General features: G+C 43.1%; 1 protein-coding gene across 5 annotated transcripts in view; it reads left to right on the plus strand.

The window, feature by feature from the left end:
• The window catches only part of FLNB (filamin B), an 84,658-nt gene that overhangs the window by 7,219 nt on the left and 57,695 nt on the right, over positions 1-19,744 (plus strand). For all 5 annotated transcript variants that reach the window (XM_080996642.1, XM_080996638.1, XM_080996639.1 and 2 more), the window contains exons 2-3: positions 18,077-18,325; positions 19,471-19,568. In XM_080996642.1, the coding sequence (XP_080852768.1) occupies positions 18,077-18,325; positions 19,471-19,568 (347 nt within the window). The remainder of the gene's footprint in view (positions 1-18,076; positions 18,326-19,470; positions 19,569-19,744) is intronic.

Here is a 19,744-nt window from a genome sequence, read left to right on the forward strand (position 1 = left end):
TGAAATACATGTGTAACCTGAACTTATAAACAGACTTTGCTTGTTTTGTTTCAAAAAAGCATGTTCTTCTGTGTCTGCCTGATCAGAGCAAATGCTGCATCTTACAACTTACTGTTGAAAGGAATGTTGGCAGCTTCCTCCTCCCTCTCCTCCCATTTTGCAGATCCTTGCATAGGAACTATAAATGCCTAGAGATTATCACAGTGGAAATGGTGCTGCAAAGCGCAACTCGCCACCTTTGCTCCTAGAACAATGATTTAGCAGACAAACTTCCTGAGGAGGAACCTAAGGTTCAAGGATTGCTTTCTGCCTGTTGACTGACTCCTTAATCATCCTTAGTTGAAACTCCGTCTGCTTGAAAAGCCGAGTTACTTATCTCGGGGCTTTACCGCTGAGTTTCAGCAGGCATTACTGCTTTATTGCTAGTGAACACAAGAATTGTTATTCCTATGACGTGCTAGGTTTTAATAACGGGTGAAATGTAAAATCGTTGTAGATAAAATTGCTGTGTAGGAGGCGCTTTTTTTTTTGCCCAGCTTATAGTCGTGTGACACAGGGACATGAAACACTGACTCACTCTGCCCTACCCCTTGCAATGACATGTTTGTGTGACATGTTGTGTGGTTGCCTGGGCATCTAAATGTCCTGGTAACTTAGAACATATTCCCAGCCCTGGCTAGCTGGGAAGTTAGAATAATTCCTGCCCGTAGTATATGTAGTGTTGTCTGTTTAGAAGAGCTTGTTTTAAAATAAGTTTTTATCAGAAATTTTAATGCACATTTTATATTTTATGTAATCCTCTTAGAGGTTTGGATAAATGCTGATATCTAATGTATATATTTACAAACACACACACAGAATATGAATATGAGGGCAGATGCAGTTACAATGAAAGACAACTACCTAAATGAGGCATAAAAACAAACCAACAAAGACAGCTGTGTTGGGATGAAAAATATCTCCCAACACCCATAGCTATATAATACCTTCATTAGGAGAAGCCAGGAATCATGAAATGTGCAAGCTTTCAAGTTCTCCAGAACTCTTAATCAGGTGAGATGAGTTTCAAAGCAAGGGATGGGGATGGGGAATAAAAATTAAATGGGCTGGGCCTTCAAGTCTAAAGATGGAGATTGCAAAAACGAATTAGCCTGCTAGGTGCTTGCCAGTGTTATGATCCTTGCAGGTACAGTATTCGGTTAAACCTGGAATTCTGGCATAAACAAGTGACAACTGCTCCCATTTTTTTAAAGTAAAGTTTAGAAGCTAGAAGCTTCCTCAACCTCAGCCCTCCAGATGTTTTTGGCCTACATCTCCCATGATCCCTAGCTAGCAGGACCAGTGGTCAGGGATGTTGGGAATTGTAGTTTCAAAACACCTGAAAGGCCGAGGTTGAGGAAGCCTGGGCTATAACTTTAGCTGAGCCATGAAACTCACGGGGTGACCTTGAGCCAGTCACTGCCTTTCAGCTGAACCTACTTCACAGGGTGGTTGTGGGGGTTAAATGAGGAGGGGGAGAACCATGTGCACTACCCTGATTTCCTTGGAGGAAAAAAGTGGGATGGGAATGCAACAAAATAGAACAGCTTCCAAATGAGATGGGCTTATTGACTTTGGGTGTAATCTTATGCATGCTTACCTAGTTCAATGGGGCTTACTTCTGAGTATGCAAAATCGAGGGTTGCAAACAGATTCACACTGTTTGCCTCCGCTCTGAAGGTTTTCTCCTGTAAGAGAGAAGCAGGGACATTTGGGTTTAATAGACTTGAAAATCCTCTGAGACCCTTCAACACGACCAAAAAGAAAGGAGAGAAACTGGCGCTGCTGCTGCTGCTGGCAGTGCAATCATGTCATGTAAAAATGAACCATCTGTGCAGAATTGCGTTGTTAATCTGAAGAATGACTGTTGGCAAAGATGTACTCAATTCATCACGTGAAATATGCTTCTGTACAGTTCTAGAGAACTGTAGGCCGGGCATAACTCTTTGGTGCTATTGAGCTGTCATAGTGGAGGTAAAAGACCAAGGCTCCTACTGTGAGCCAGGAAAGACTATCCCTTCTATCCAGCGTTTGTTTGTGGGTGCTGGGCTTGCTGCCTTGCTGCTCCTGTTTTAATTGAGCGTTTAATGGATTCGCTCTATACTTCTTTTCTCTGTAAAAGGAATTGTTACGTGGAAAAGGTAACCTATGGCGGGTCATCTTGAGGGCAGGGCAGGGGTTCCACAAACTTACATAAGTCACTACAGTGGTACCTCGGGTTAAGTACTTAATTCGTTCCAGAGGTCCGTTCTTAACCTGAAACTGTTCTTAACCTGAAGCACCACTTTAGCTAATGGGGCCTCCTGCTGCTGCTGCGCCTCTGGAGCATGATTTCTGTTCTCATCCTGAAGCAAAGTTCTTAACCTGAAGCACTATTTCTGGGTTACCGGAGTCTGTAACCTGAAGTGTATGTAACCTGAAGTGTATGTAACTCGAGGTACCACTGTACTTGCAACTTTAGATTCAATTCACACACTGTAGGTAACTTTAACTTGGAGGGGTTTCTCACTTCATGCTGTGTGTACTGTTTTTGCCTCCCACAATTCCTCTACCACAGGTGTGGGCAGACTTCAGACTTGGGGGGAATCTCCTTCAGGGTATTTTCTGCTGGCATCTCAAAATAGTGTCTGCAGGTAGGGTGGGGCTGAATGTATCCTAGGGAGCTTCTGAGGGACATGCTCAGCCTAGGAATCTGTTTTCAGTACCAGAACTGCTAATTCCTTGTGCTTCTCTTCTCACCCCCCTTTGCAACTATGTGATTTATTACTCTGTTTAGAGGTGCTTTTTTTGTTGCTGTTGATAAAGGAAAGTAGGAAATGCTTGCTCCACTGCAAACAGCTCATATCTATCACAACCTGGGAACTTGGGAGGAGTGGGTAGGATTAATTAAAAAAACATTTTAGGCTTTGAGGAAGCTGGCTGCAGCAAGTATGTTTGCCACTCTTTTCTCCTCCCAACTCTTCCCATTAAATACATGAAGCAACTCTCTTGCTTTCGACTTTCCCCCCAAAGATTAGCATGAAGCTGAGATAAAAGTAGGGCCAGTGGCTTCCTGGCCCCTTTATTTACGGATGGGAGCCGCTCTCCACTTGCCTGCTTTATATTTCTGGCATGAGGGTTAGAAAACTCAGGCTTGACTATCTGTGGTCCACCCCCCCCCCAGTTCTGTTCAGTAGAAGTCAAAGACATAACATAGTTTTGTGGTGGTGCAAAGTCATATTCTTTATAGCAGTGCATTTTTTTTTAAGTGTGCTAAAAGCTAGGGTATTGCATCCATATGGGCTACAATGATAGAGGCCCACCCAGGCAGTCTGAGTGTTTCATGTGCACTTTGCATTGCGGTGCTCTGTGTCTTGGAAGTAGCTCAAGAAATGGGTGAACAATAACCACCATGATCTGACAACTGAACTGGGACTTGTGCCAACGCCCTTAACTCTGACGTTAGAAACTTGGTGTGGTGTAAACCTGACCAAGTACTATACTTTCTGATTTCATCGGCTGCTGTGGGATCCCTAATTGGATTAAACAGGTGAAAATAACGCTTAAGTTGTGCTCCTTCACTTTATGAATGAATAGCGAAATGGCTTAATGCTTTTAGCAGCACAGCTCCACTTGCTGCCTCTTAGGAAGTGAAGGCCGCTTTGACATAACATTGCTCTGAGTGGGACCAGGCCCAAACTTCAATTAAGTTAGTGGGGGTGGGAGGCAGAAATCTTAAAAAGACTTCTGTGTGGAGGTGGAGATAACTGTTTGATCTGCAGCATAGCTGACATGAAAATGTGCTTAAGAGCTCTACAAACTGCAAGGGAAAACTTCCCTCTGGGCACTGTGGCGGCTGATGGGGCTCTTCAGGAGTGGAGTGAAAGGTGGGATTTCTGAGTACAGTGGTACCTTGATTTACGAACAGCCCTGTTAATGAACTATTTGGTTTACGAACTCCGCAAAATTGGAAGTAGTGTTCCGGTTTGTGAACTTTACCTCGATCTACGAATGGAAGCCAAACCGTGGAAGGGCGCTGGCGGCGGGAGGCCTCATTAGGGAAAGTGTGCCTCAGTTTAAGAGCATATTTGGTTTAAGAATGGACTTCAGGAACGGATTTAGTTTGTAAACCGAGGTACCACTGTAAAGAGCTTGGGGAACTGAAACTCGGTAGGCAGCTGAGGAAATTAGTGGCCCTGCAGCAACAGTATCCTGCTGCAACTTAATGCAGGAAATGGAGATGGTCAGCTCAGACACTTGCAAGGTACTTTAAACTGCTGAGGAGCAGGTTTATGTGCCAGTGACTGAAAGACTTGGAAAGTCCCTATACACTGGTATTGCATCTTAACACACATTTTACTTAGGCTTTCCGCTCTCGCCTGCAGCCTCTGTGTTTTTCAGGGGAAAGACGCGTCGAGCAGTGAGCCAAGAGGGGAAAAAAGAACCCCTTTCAAAAATGGTGTTCCTGCCACTTCATTGCAAGGAGCATCCGCAGTGGGGCTGTAGCCAGTCTGAATTGCTGCTGATAGGAGGGTGCCTGTCTGATGGGGGAGACTCCGGCTAGCTCTGGTGGGATGCGGTGGCGGCATACCAGTTCCTCTTCAGGAGAGAAAGCTGCACAGATGGCTTGCCTGCTGCTAAAAGAGTTGCACTGGTTATGAATCGGCTATCTGGCTAAGTTCAAAGTGCTGGTATTGGTGTTCAAAGGCCACCAGGATACCTAAAAGACCGACTCACCCCTTTACATACCTAACCAATCACTGTCTTCTATAGAAGAGGGTCTCCTGCAGATATGACCTTATCAGGTGATCCATTCTGTATGATGTAGTATTTGGACCTTCATTGTGGTGGCACCCTCCCAGTTATACACCAGACCTTTCCTTTTTGACTTCCATTGAAGGCCTTCCTTTTTCAAAAAGCCCTTTAAGTGGATTTTTTTTTTTTATATATCCCAATCTGTATCAGATCTGATGCAGTTTTTACATATGACTTTATTGAGCATTAATGGCTTTGTGATGTTTCATGGGATGCCCTTCATAAACTTTAAAAGAGAGACTAACCTTGCCTATGTGTGGTAAATGTCTAATAGGTTGTGTGCAATTCCCCCTAGTCAGACATGTGTCACTGGCCTGCTTGGTGTGGGCACTGAAGAATGTCTGTGCTGGGCAGAGGAAGCAGTGCTGCCCATCTTCCTCTCTTGGAGGTGATGTTGAACTAATGAAGGCAGACTGGTCTCTCAAAGCTGCACAGGCAAACCATTTCCTCGGTTAATGTTGATGAGAGAGAAAGCATCCCTTCCCACAAGTACTGGTCCCAGTTGATCACTTATTCCTTGCAATTAAATCTTGGTTGTGGTCAAATTCTTCCAGGACTGACAGCCAAGATGGCCTCTGGCCTCTCCCCTATTCTTGCTTAGTCTAGGTGGCTGGGGACTAGATGACCCTTGGGGTCCTTTCCAACTCTGCAGTTCTACGGCTCTATTCTGTAATTTTTGGCCCAGGGCTTAATGTGGTGGCCACAATAAGTGTGATTTGGGTGAAACATTGGTTGTTTTGTTAACAAAAATGGGAACATCTTTTAGGCTTATGCCATGAGTCTTGCGTTGCTTGCCTTGATCAAAATGCTTTAAAACAGATTAGTTTGAGGAAGTAGCCAAAATATTGCGTGTATCAAAAAGTTTTAAGAGGTGTACCAGGCTATGAACATTAAAATGTTTTTCCTTTGACTAGAACACTTCCTTTTTCTGAATGCTGCTCTCTGCTTGTGATGGAGCCTGGCTGAACTGTGCATACTTGCATGAATGGGATTTCCTCTCACCAATCCTGTTATGTGTGGTGACTCTGGATGGTTTCAGATGGAAAAACTGAATCAAAGTGTACATTGTAGTCAAGGATTTCCCCAAACAGTAATCACTTCTGATTACTTCCAACGTGTTGGTTTTGGCTCTAAAAAACCCGTATACACTGTGGCTTTAGTGTTTGGCGTGTGCTGCACAGAAGATATTTGGCTCTACCATATCTAAATAGCTTCACTTATCTGTGCAGTCCTCTGCTGGTGTGATGGCTGCCTGGAAGCATCTTGACCCACACCCAGTGTGAGTAAACATGCTTGCTAATGCTATGGATGTTGGTCTTGGAAGCTCCCCAGACTTTGTCACTAACCATGTAGCCTCTACTACTGACTGATTGCTAAAACAAGCTGCTGCAGATGAGTAACTGGAATCTTATGAGACTTTTTTTGAGCATATTTATATGGATAAGGAACAAATATTGGGGTAAGCTAGTTGTGGGAAAGATGGCCACTTCCAGCTTCACCCCAAGCCTGCCTGGGTCAGATGAACCCTTTCCTGTTTCTGGGAGGTCTGCAGTATTTTGAGTCTGCATGCTTCTACTACTGGGGATAGATAAGGCCAGAAGAAGTCATTGGACTACAGCTCCCATCAGCCCCTGCCAACATGGCTAGTGATCAGGGATGGTGGGAGTTATCTGTCAGCAATTTCTAGGGGTCACCACATTGGCCATCCCTCTATGAAGCAGCCTTATCTGATCCCCCACAAAGGGCACCAGGTGGTAGTTTACTCTTCGTACTGAAGGTGAGCATTGAGGGCTGTGTCTCTGAATAGTTCCTATGAACAGTATTCAGTGATCAAAACTGAGCAAGATGAGAGAAGTTTAGTTGGCTGGTTTTGAGACCTAGCTAGTCTGTTACCTGAGATACCAAATAGTTTGATAGTTGGTATTGCAAAGGCTTTGGCTTTAGGAAAAGCTAAAAATAAACTCCCATTGTGCTTTTAGATAATGAAGCCTAAGGAGATCTTGCACAACTCCCTTTAGAGTCCAAGTCCAAGGTGTTTGGCCCTACTTATTCCAGGTCTACCACCCTGACCTCTGATAGGTCGCTGTAATAAGGACAACTTTAGGAAATGTAGACTGCCAAGAAGGTTGATTTTTTGTTCTGGGCAGGGTACTTATAGCAGAACATACTGCAGAGACATATAAAGGATGTCAATGCATATATCTAGTTAATAGTGTTGGGGGGGAAAGCGCATTGCTCCTTGATTGCTGCCTTCCTGGCAACAGGAACCTCAGATGTAGTTATGATCTGTGCATGAACTGTAAATAACAATAATTGTCTGCATAAACCATACATTTTGACAAGACTCTGTATTATCAAATGAGAGGGTATTGCCATCAGGAAATGAGAAGGCAACAGTGGCTTGAAGCTGACATAATTTTCACTTTTAATGCCACAGACTCAAAGCCAAACATACCTTAAAGATAACTGCAGGCTTAAATGAGGGTCTGTTGTCTGCAATTAGCCACTGAAATAGGAGTGTGATGTGCATAGTCCTTTCAGCCTCGATCTGAGGTGGCACTTTTCTTGTCCAATTGGAAAGCTTTTGCATACTGTTGATGTTTACTTGTAGTAGAATAATATGCATTGAACTATGGCATATGTTGATGATGGTTGTGTGGGTTGCCAAGCCCACAGAACCTGCATTCTTCTGCCTAGTCTTTCTGGAAGGATTGTTTTATTTCTGTCTTGCAAATGTCAAATTGCAAGACTGGCCTGCCTTTTGGAGAATGAAGTTCTGGTTTGTGAGAGGCCTTTTGTGGGAATAATAACAAAAATGACTGTGCAATTTATCATGCACTGAATCCTCCTAGTATTTTCCAGTTCTGTTGTAATTTCAATCTTCCCCCAACTTGGTGTCCTCCAGGGTAATGATCACCTGAACTCACTTCAGCCGGTGTAAGAGGGATTGTAGAAGTTAGTCCAGCAACAGCTCAAACTCACTAGTTTGGGGGAAGTCTAGTGTATTTTAGATACACTTTCATTATAGGTTTCTATACTTTCATGGGGCCATGCAAGGTCTCTGTAATGCTTCATACTTTCTGCCCCCCACCCACCCCCCAATTTCTTAGACAGCAGAATAATGGGAGTTTCTACTTATATTTACCTAAATTTAATAGCATTGGAAGATGGAGCATCTTATCTTACTCTGCAGTCATATGCTGTTGTTTTTGAAGTGAGGTTTGAAGACATGGAAGCATGCTAGGCAGGAGCCATAAGTGTAATGTGCCTTTCAAACAGTTATTTTATATGGCTGCCTTATTCCAGAGCCAGTGGCTAGTTGATCTAGATACACAGCTGGAGAAACATAAATACTTACCAGAGTGTTCAGTTCCTTTTGAGGCCTGGTGATGGGTGTCCTGTCTTCCTTCCTAAATGGCCTATCACTGGAATTGGTGTTTTCTCATTATTACTGGTTTTCATGTGCTTGTGATGTGTAGCCACTGACTAGTGCATTTTATTCGTGAGTGGGCACTCTAGTATTTCGGAGAACAGGCTGGTGGGATGCCTGCCTGAAAATAGACCCATGAACAAATATTCCAGACAGCAGCCTCAAGCAGCAAACTTGAAGGGGGGCATTGTTGTATGTCTAGACGGCTACCATGAACAATGTTGTGGGAAAGTTAATACCTTCTTTCTGGCATATCTGAAACGAAATGCAGGATTGGAGCCTTAATCAGCAGGCAGGGCTACTTCAGAACACTATTGTACTCATACGGATGGCGGCAGATTACTGGGAATGGTGGGTGAATGTGGGTGCAGACGTAACTGTAGGGCTTTCCAGACAATAGTTTTCCACATCATTAGCTGTTGACTATAGTGCTACCTCTGAAAGCACTTTCCTGACATTGTTTTGCACAACCTGTCTTGGACTGTCCCACCCATTCTGTTCCTGATTTGCCACTTGGCCTAGCAGCGATTAGCATAGTTGTCATGTGCTTCCATTGGAGCTGCCACTCCTTGACCGTCAGCGCCCTGGGGATCCAGTGGTGCAGCTCTGTTCTTCAGGATGCTTGCTTCCACAGCATCCATTCACCCGTCGGTTGTTGGATGAATGAATCTAGAACCTCTGAGGTAGGTTTGGGCTGCCAAAGTAATTGCCATAGAAGCGAGAACAAGAGATCTCTATAAACGCTTGAGGCAGCTTGCGTCGAAATGAATGGCAGCATTGGGGGGTTGGGGAATGATTCTGTGCATGTGCAGGTTAGAATGGCTGCCAAGAAAATCTCCTGGGAATATGTTCATCAATATTCGGATGCTTCGCAAGGCAGTGTTCCAGTCAAGCCAGTAACGAAGCAAACTGATCTCATCTGCAGCTTCTGGGGGCTTTTCACATACATGGGGAACAAGGGGTGACCTCACTAATGTGGAATGTGCTTTGCTTAGTGTAAGAGGGGGGCCTGTTCTCCTGGGGGTTATTGTCAGCATAACAAGTTTGCCAATGATGTCATTTATTCAAAGCGTGCTGCAGCAGGCTTTAAGGACACAGGAAGGGCTTTTCGAAAGCCGAAGTTTCTGTTTTAGTAATAAATGGAACCAAAGTTCTCCAGGTTGGCTGTAGAAAAAATTTATTGGAAAAGGAAGCATTACCAGGTGCTGACTCCTGTTATACCACTAGTGCCAGATCTTAATAGCCAAAAGGCTCTTAACTCAGAACTGTGGTGGTAAATGTTAAGTGATAACAAGAACTGGTGAAAAACAAACCTGAGCTTGGACTTAAATAGTGATCACTTAGCAAATGTGCCACAGATGTTTTCTAAGCAGCATAATAAAGCACCCCAAAATTCATTGCCATACTTCTTGGCATCCCACTTGTTGGCATCTGTCTCAAGAGGTCAAATTAGCAACACCAAAGTGACCTCCCTGAGGCACAAGCCTGGGCAGTGTGTGTGGAGCTCCTGGGCTGCCCAGGGTACAAGACTGTCCCCCCAGACTCACTGCTGTGGTTCAAAGGAAAGCAGAGCAATGCTTTTGGCACCAGAGTGGCTGCAGGAGTTGTCAGAAGGAGGGGTACAAGGCACCATCCAGCCGTCTTAAGGACTATACTCTGGATATGTGTAGGGTTTATTCTTGAGCCATTTCTTCTCCTGAAGTTATCTCATAAGGCAGTGGAGTTTTAAGACCAGAGTTTTCCTTCTAGATGGGCTACCTTCCCAGGTTGACGAGCTGCCTTCCAGGCTGTTGGAGTCACTATTGGTCTCGTTTGCTTAATCCACCAGAGTCTGTGTTTGCATGCAGGGGGAAGTCGCTAACTTACCAAGGGTTTGAGACCCATTGGTTATCCTCACCTGATTTAGCTGGCCAATGGAAGCCATTCCCGGGGTGTGGCTACTGTCACATGCTGACAGCTTCTAGGAGCCACAGGTGAGAGCTGAGTGCAGGGTGGGGACTAAAGGTGGACAAACTACCCCAGGAGGGGTACAATGTGTCCCCTACCAGAGTTACCATCCCTCCCCTAACACCCCATACCTTTTTATTTAAAATGCCTACCACATTCTTTAAAAGCACAATCCTCTTGGGAGAAGAACTTTGTTAATGTGGCTCTGGTTGCATGAGGTTCAGTTCACACTGCTTTCAGGGTAAATCACAAACATGAAAACCTCCCACTTCTGATAGTTGTGTGCTTTATTCGGAGGCAGGTGACGGGAAAGTTAGCAGTTCTGTTTTAAGGGGCAGTACTGCAAGAGTAACAGGGCAGGGTATGTTGCACACAGTACTTGCAGGACTAAATCATCCCTGCAACCATAAGATTTGACACTTGCTTAACATGGAGACAGTATTTCCATGTTAAATACTACAGCTGCCGAAGACAAATGGCTTGTGACTCTGTACTAAGAAACTTGAAACTTCTAACACTTACTCAAAAACTAAATGCCTTCTGAGAAGCGGGAGGTGCAGGGAATAGTGTTGGTCCTTGTGGTGGTTGGGGGTATAAAAATGCTTCCTTTAAACATGGCGGGGGGCCCTAAACCATGGGCAGTATTTGGCACCCCCAAAAGGTGGTTCTATGTGCTCTCAAGATGTGTTGCCCATTCAAAATTTTATTGAAAATTTAAATTTTACTGATTTTAATGATAAATGGTTTGAAATGATACACAATGGTGGATGGGACCATTGCAAGGGAGCTTTGAGAACTGCAGTTCGCACCACACGCATACTAACACTTAAGCCGCACCCATTTTGATATGTGGCCCCCGGAGGGTTGACAATGGGTCATTGTGGCCCTTTACCCAAAGAACCACAGGTCTGCAACAGACTCTTGATTTGAAACATTACGTGCAACAGCTTTATCTTCCCTAGTTTACAAGACACCTAAGGATGCATTTGCAGCCGTTGTAAGGCAACTGATGATGGCGGGATTGGGATCTTGTGGCCCTCCACTTGGTGGACCAACTCACATCAGCTGCAACCAGGGATGGTGGGAGATGTAGTCAGCAGCATATGGATAGCCACATATCCCCCCTCCCCCACGCCTTTTCTAGTATGTTCTGTATTTTCCTTGTAGTATCATACTCTGGCTCTTTCCTGGTGTCTGAAATGATTAGTGTCCAGAATGGTAGCTGTGTTAGTCGTCTTGTAGCAGGAACATCAAATTCATGTGGCACTATCAAGTCCAACACAGTTATTATGATGCAAGCTTTCATGGACTCTGACCACATGACTCTTCATTGAAAAAAATTAAATGGTGGAGTTCTGCCTTCAAGGAAATCTGCAAATATCATTTCTATTCACAACTCTGGTCAAGAACTTGCACTGCTCCTTCCTGCAACATGTTTATTCTCTGTACTAGAGTTGAGAGATCATGTCCTCTTGCTAGGGTTTGGACCCACAGGCTTGAGTCTTAAGGTCAGGAGGAATGACCTGTTTCAGACATTACGACAATTCATGTCCTACCATAATGGGAACAATTTGTAGTGAGACATGTGTACATATGCTTCCATTGTTTGATGGGTTGCAACATGCCATTTCCTGCAAACTCAACAAGCTGTGTCTGATGTTGCCTAAAAGACCTATCTTAAGGTAAGCATATGAAGCCAAACTCTCTGCTACAACTAGAAAGCTATTTGGCACCCTCTGTTTGCTTTGTCATGGGGGTGATCTGCTTCCAAGGAATACATCTTGCAGATTTAGGCATACGGGGCTGCTGCGACTTTCCTCAGAGCTATTTCTGGCCCTAAACATCATTTATGCTTTTAATGGTCATGTTTTAGACTCTTCTCTTGTCAGTTGTTGGTGGTTAACATGCTGGTGAGCAATGTGCCTCTCCCAAGTGAAAGTGTGTGTGGATGTGAGCATATGCACACCGCATTGCAGCTTGGTAGCAGAACCTTTGCTGCTGCCCCTTTAAGGCATATAGTAATCTTTGCTCAGTTCTAGTGGTTCTTTTTTTTTAAAGACTATAAGCTAACAGTATCAAAAATAACATGCTTCGGGTTTATAATAATCTCAGTGGTCACATTTGTCATTTTAAATTGCAGATGTGTCACTAAGCTCTGCCCTCTGTTCCAGCGGAAGGCCCCCCAAAAAGAGAAGTTACCAAATTATGTACTACTAGCTGCTGTTATCTGCATGATCTGCATCAAACCTACAAAACTGGCTTACACTTTTTCATGGAAAAATAGCTGTGCTATACCAGTGGATTTCAGCCCTTATAGGTTAGAGGAAACACACCTTTTTTTTAGTACCATGGTCCTTTCTCCCTACCCCCGACATCCACCTACAAAGTAAAAACAGGTAATGCATTGTAAAATGTTGACAGACCCAAGCATCCTGTGGAACTCTGGTTGGAAAAGGTGCAGTCTAGAAGGCAGCAAGCACGTTAGGTGGGTGTCTGCCTATAAGGCACACCGATTTTCAATGCCTGGAACCAAATGTAAGGGGTCACCCAAGGTGAAGGGGTGCATTTGGCTACAGAAGAAATCCTGCCATTTAAGTTATAGCGGCTCGTACCCTTTGAGATACTGTAAATCCCTTAAAAGAAATGTCATGGCTGGGGATACTGTATTTTAGTTGTATTGCCTTGTAGAATAATAGCAATCGCTCTGAACTATTACCTTAAGTTTTAAGTACAAAATTCTGAAGGCTTGCCAAAAGAAGTATATTACTCTCTGGACACTAGGTTTATAAATGATACATCTGTCTCCCTTCCCTAGGAGCCTTGGGTGTAATCTCAAATCAAGGCTAGGCCAGGAGAAGACAATCTCAGTGACATTATTCTTACTGAAAACATTGCAAAAAGTGGATACCCTTTCAAGAAATAGTGTGGCTAACAAATACAAATAAACTGGAGGGAATAAATTTGAATTTGCACACCATAACCGAGCTAATGGCAAGTATGATGACCTACAGTGGAACAGATAAGAGTGTGTGCTGCCCAGAGCCTGCTGGTAACCATTTAAAAAAATCCAACATAAAATCTTTTCTAGAAGTCTTACTTTCCTGCCCTCAACTTACTTTGCTCCCGGCATTTGAAAGCAAGCCCAAATAAAACCTATTTTGGGATTGGGTTAGGAAAATCTAGGGGATTGGGCTGCCATTGCAATGGAGCAGCCTTTTTCTCCATGCTCTTGCTGTTCTAAACTAGGTGCACAGGTGGCACAGTCAAGATGCCCGGTTGCAAAGTGGTGTCAAAGTTTGGAGTTTGTGCTGTTTGCTGAACTTCTTACTTCCACAATCCAAATGGTTGCTATGCCAGTGAATATGTTAAGAACTGGCCGCCTTTCATTCTTGGCCAGTAGTACTACATAGGAGCTTGTTCACCATAGGTATGTCCCAGTTTGGTCACTTCCAGAGTCATAATATCATACAACTGTAGAGTTGGAAGGGACAAGGGTCATCTAGTCCAACCCCCTGCAATGCAGGAATCTTTTCCCAATGGTGGGGGGACGGGACTTGAACCCATGATCTTTGAGACGTAAGAGTCTCATGCTCTACCGACTGAGCTATCCTGTTTCAAGTGACAGTTAACCTGGTTTTCTCAAGCTGCCAAATCTAGCTTATAACAATACTGTCCTTCCTTTGCCCATGTTCTAATCTCTTGCTCGTGCCAGTAAAAAGCATAGTTCTTCTGTGTATTCCAGTTACCAAGGAAACTGACCACAGTAGCTTATCGTGTTTCCGCTAATTGTCTTAAGAGCAAATTCCTTGTAGTACTGCAGCAGGACAAAGTTTTAAAAATTAACAAATTCACTTGGCTCTTATGCAACGAGGTTTTAGTTGGTGTTTCCCAGTCCAGGCACTCGTGAATAAACTGAGCCGTAAACTTTGTTTTGAACGGTGGTCCTGCAGAATAGTGGGTTGCTGGCAAAATGAGAACTGTTTCTAAGCAAGGCAAAAGGTCCTATTGGGTGTCCCTCTGGACTGTATTGAAAAGAATTCTTTGGATTGCAGTGCAGAACTTAACCCAGCTAGTAAATGCCAGTAATAAACCTGAATAACTATTCTTCTTTTTAGTAAATATTTAACGCTGGTCTCCAGGATCTGACTAATTCCCAGGGCTGCAAGTACATACTTGCGAGATTGCTCAGTTTCAGTATTGATCAGTCATGTGAGGTTCACAATGGGCTGTAAGTAGGAGAAGGGGCAGAATGTTACTACTGTTTTGAACGTGTCCCAGGTTTTAAAATGCATGGGTAACAACCAAAGATGTATTTGGAACAAATTACAGCAATTTCTGAAGAACTAGCATCTGAAAGTGAGAAGGCCACCAGCTAAATACTTAAACAATTCACTGTTGGAAAAACAGAAAAGAATCAGTGGTACCTCGGATTACAGACGCTTCAGGTTACAGACTGCTAACCCAGAAATAGTACCTCAGGTTAAGAACTTTGCTTCAGGATGAGAACAGAAATCGTGCGGCAGTGGGAGATCCCATTAGCTAAAGTGGTACCTCAGGTTAAGAACGGACCTCCGGAACGAATTAAGTTCTTAACCCGAGGTACCACTGCATGCTAAATTTGTCTTCTCTGGCGTAGACTGTCGGCTGATCGGCAGAGATGCCTTGCCGCTATTTTATTTTGGATTGTTTTATTTGCTGTTTTAATGTGCTGTAAGCGGCTGTTATAAGAATTTTAAGATCTTAGATATATAATAAATGTTCATAAATATACCAAGCAAACACGTACATAAATATATAAACCACATATCTGAAGCAGCACAGGAGGGCAGTCCTGAAACCATTTTAACTCCCAAACTGACCAAATGTTTCTCTGCAAGGAGGGAGAAAATGAAAAAAAACACACCAAAAAAAACCTTCCCATTGTCCCAGGAATTAAGTAATTACCATCTCAAAAGGAATGGCCAGACTACCAGAAAAGGCAATCAGATAAGGCATTATCAGATAACCTGGCAGTCAGGAAAAACAACAACCATCAAATTTCTGTTGTAGACCGCCTTTTCTGTGATGTAGGTATTATGTTTGTGGGGGGTGGTCTTGGGCTACACCCCTTCTGTGATGTATGTATGGAGGGGTGGTCTGGAGCTCCAGGGCAGGAAATTTCAAAATGGATATATAAGGCCTTGCTTGCCATTGTTCGAGGTCCACCTCCTCTCTCCTGCGTGTGGGGGAGCACCCTGTTGCAGTAAAGATCAAGCTTACTAGCTGCTTTGCTTCTCAATATTCTCTGGTTGGTCTCTGTTATTTTCTCCTACCGATAGAGAACCTACAAAAGGACTCTATATGGGCTCTTGGGTACCCCATAAGGGGAAAGGAGCAGTTTTTTAAACTTATATCACTGCATAAAATGATATAGAAATGAAATGAATAATAATGATTAAATCCCCACTCCCAAAAGGCAACTAGACAGTCTTGTTGTTATGACTGTAACCTAGGTTGAAGGTGCCATTTGGCGATGAGCTTATATATGAGCTTCTAACATCTCTGGATGTTGTTGGACCATAACTCCCATCATCTGTGACCATTGGCTTTGCTCACTGGGGCTGATGGTAGTTCAGTAACATCTGCAGGGCCATAAGTTATCTGCCCATGCTCTAGTAGTCACCACACAAGATCATATGAAGGCCTCCCCATTGTGTTTCTATAGACAAAGTTTCAGCCTTAAATTTGGAGCACTTTTGACCTGCGGTGCCTGTATCACTATGGAAGCCTGCTTCTGCCTGAGCCGTTTTTCTTCAGCGATGCTTGTAAATCTTTCCCTGTGGCTAATGGCTCTAAGCAACTTAATTCATTACATTATAGCTCTATCCCTCAGCAGCTAATGTAGGGCCTGCCCTCATATGACTGCATATTATCTAAAATACAATGATTCAGTTAGGAAATGCGCAGGTAAAAATTTGGTGCCTGCTACCCAAACACATTACTAGTTTTTGAGTAATGTTTTCCACATAAGGAGGAAATGTCCAATTGATGCAAAATGAGTTCCTACACTTTGTGCAACTTTTGGTTCACTGGTGGAATTACTTTAGGCTACTGTTTTCTTGCAAGCCCTTGCAGCTGTGAGAAGAGGCGATTGCACACCCCTTTAAATCTTGTGTGCATATTGTAGCTGTATAGTGAATTGTGCAATGACCCTCTGGAATCCGACAAATCTCAGACTTCACATGTTAAAAGACCAGTATGCAGCCACAAAGCTAACTTATCTTCAGCAGTTGATCTGCCCTGCAAACCTGGCTTGTGTGAGTCTACAGCTTAAATGTTGCAATTTAGCTAAACACTGTTCCTCAGGCCATGTACCTTCATAACCTCCAGACTGAAGCTGTATTGCTTAAGCAGTTTTAAGATGCAATTAGCAAATGACAGTGGCTAGATAGAAATTCCACTGTTAATTGCTCATGAAATATATTTGTGCTTGGGGCCAGAAACATTACAATAGAGCTTTGCAATGGAGAGAGTTGTGTAGGTGAGCAGTTCATCATGAAACAGTGCCTTGCCATAGTAAGTCCTGGTCTAGTTCAAACAGACCTGGCAAACAGGGCTTGATGTGAGTCCTGAAAATATTTGGATAAGAGTTCCCAGGAAGGACTTGTTTTCATAACTATGAATCTTTAAATTTCCCTGGTTTTACTACTGGCCAGAGTGGTGGTACACTGCAAACCGCTTCATAAGTTTTCTAGCCGCAGTATCACTTATGCAAGGACTCATTTTAAGTTTATTTCTAGATCTCTTTGGTACCCAGTCACAAATAGCTGTTGTAAGAGTCAATATAGAAATGAACTTTTGCTTATTATACATCTGAGCTAGGTAGTAGGGGAGCTTGCTTTCCAAGTCCAGTTTGGTCGGCATGATGCCATCTTAGAAGCAAATTCATCTGTTTGGCTTTCTAGTTTCATCAACATACTGATGTGTCCCGGGCAAATGTTGACTAGGGTACTAAGGAATTTCTAGCTTGGTAGAAAGTCTGCTACTAATAGTTGAGTGATAAGGAGGGGAAATACTTGGACTAAAAATAACATTTTCATATTGATGTGAATAAGCTGTAGCCAAATATGCAACAGGATGGAAATCTAGCTGTGTAAATGCTCCTTTTGTTCTCTAAATTCTAAATGACTGATGCAGATTGGTTCCATCTTGTCTTTGTATATCTTATTCACCATGTAATGTACCTTTCTACAATAAAGGTTTGTGTTGTAGAAATAGCTCATGGTTTCCACCCCCATTTTTAAACCCAAGGTCTGTTGCTGTCAATCTGCTTAATTTTGCAATTATGCAGATTCTGTAAGAAGCCGAGTAAAACATTAATCTTAAATCATGGTTGATTCATTCTTGAAGAGAAACCAGAGCAAAGGATTTCTACCGTTTTGGGATATCTACCAGGTAGTATGATTGGCTTACTGCCACTTACTATGGAGGTACATAATGACAGTATATAAACTGTTTAATGCTCTCCTGCAGGGCAAGGTCTTGGATTGAGGACAATAGGCTGGTTTTCCTAGTTCCTAAGTTCACATTATTATGATCTGTCTGTTGACAGTAGACAGCTGAACTGATGGCTTGAGAAGAAACTTGGAGGAAGCTATTCCAACCATGAATCAAGCATATAGTAAAATATGTGTAAAAAGATCTCAATAGAGACCTAGGTAGATAGAAAGAACCAATGTGTCTGCCAATCATACTATCCACCTGACTCTTGCACAGTTAGATTGGTGGCTCAAAGCAAATGCCTTTAAGTGGATTTGTTACCTTTCGGCTTGACTTGATGCCTAATGGTGGTTTTAGTTGTAATTCTGTGTTTTTTATTCTTTTCAGATAGTAAAGCTATTGTTGATGGGAACTTGAAGCTAATCCTAGGGTTAGTATGGACCCTTATCCTCCATTACTCAATCTCTATGCCAGTGTGGGAAGATGAAGGAGATGACGATGCCAAGAAACAGACTCCCAAACAGAGACTCTTGGGATGGATTCAGAACAAAATCCCTTATTTGCCAATAACGAACTTCAACCAAAACTGGCAAGATGGCAAAGCATTAGGTGCCCTCGTTGATAGCTGTGCTCCAGGTAAGCCTCCTGTGACCTTTCCATTTTCTCGTCCTATGTCAGTAGCAGTTGATTTATCTTTACCTTAATGTAAATAAGATTCCCTTGCTTTGAGAAGTCCTGTACTTGACTAGAAGTCACACCTATGAAAACAAGCTCTGAATGTATGTATAAAGGTCAGGAACCCTTAATGAAGGTTTCACAACTTTTAGGCATTGCTTTAAGTTTGCAATGCATCTTAAAAAAAAGTGGTACATATTTTATGGATTCCAAAATGTCCAATCATAGTTGTAGAGCAGCATGTTTTTAGCTTCATGAAGTATTGCACGGATTCTAAAAGCTTTTCTACAGTTGTTTTTTTAACAAAATATCCTGGATGTAAATGCAGCAGTAGAGCTGTTTTGTCATGTTTAGGAGCTGTTACCTTTGCTGCACCCAACTCTCAAGTGAATGAGAAGACTATTGGCTAAGTTAACCTTCTTGTGGTCCAGGAGTAGCCAGTAGCCTTATAGATGTTGGCACCTGTTTCTGAGCTAAGAAAAGAAGGATGTTGGTGGACTAAACCTGCTGTCACACCTGGCCCCTGGCATGGGCTGGTGAGAGTGTGGCAGAAGACCATTTTGGCTACTCCTGCTGTTGTCAATAGGATTCTTTAGCATCTTAATTATTCCTACATCTGGCGAAACAATTTTCTGAAAATTCAGCACTGCAGAACAACTTGATATGTTGCATCCAGAATTTTAGGGTAATCTTTAGTTATTGCATATTGTAAATTAGAGAGCAGTTTGTCAGAATCATAGAATTTGACAAGACTGGCAGCATGGAGTACTGGAAAAGCCAATCAGTGGTTCAGCAGTCAGTGTAGCTCAGTGGATAGTAGGCAGTTCCAATCTGTTAGATCTCAAGTTGACATTGAATCTCTTTCCTCACAAATGGGAGTGGAGGCCAAACAATACGAACAGGATTTATCTCACATATCCCGACTTTGCAGTCTGAAAACCTTGGCTACCAGGCTATAATCTCCACTTCCTACTCTGTGCAATGCAAGTTCACTTCTGTGGGTAGACCTTGACAGTTACTAGCTAAAATTAAAATGGATTTATGCTAAGTGTAAATGCTTCTGGATGTTCATAGTATTTTAAACTTTATAATTCTTGCTTCGCTAGGTCTCTGCCCAGACTGGGAAACCTGGGACCCTAAGAAGCCTGTTGATAATGCCCGTGAAGCCATGCAGCAAGCAGATGACTGGCTGGGTGTCCCTCAGGTATGGAGAAATGACATTTGAGCTTCAGCATATCCAGGTGGCAGGATATGAACAGAAATAATTTTATTTGTAGCATCTAATGGTCCCTGTCCCACAAATTCAGCTGTGCTTAAAAATACCTGCTGTGGTATGAAATGTCACCGTCTCAAATGATTAAAAACAGTGGGTCCTCCACA

The sequence above is a fragment of the Podarcis pityusensis genome (genome assembly GCF_964106645.2).
Source record: "Podarcis pityusensis genome assembly, chromosome: 2".
Taxonomy (NCBI): Eukaryota; Metazoa; Chordata; class Lepidosauria; order Squamata; family Lacertidae; genus Podarcis; species Podarcis pityusensis.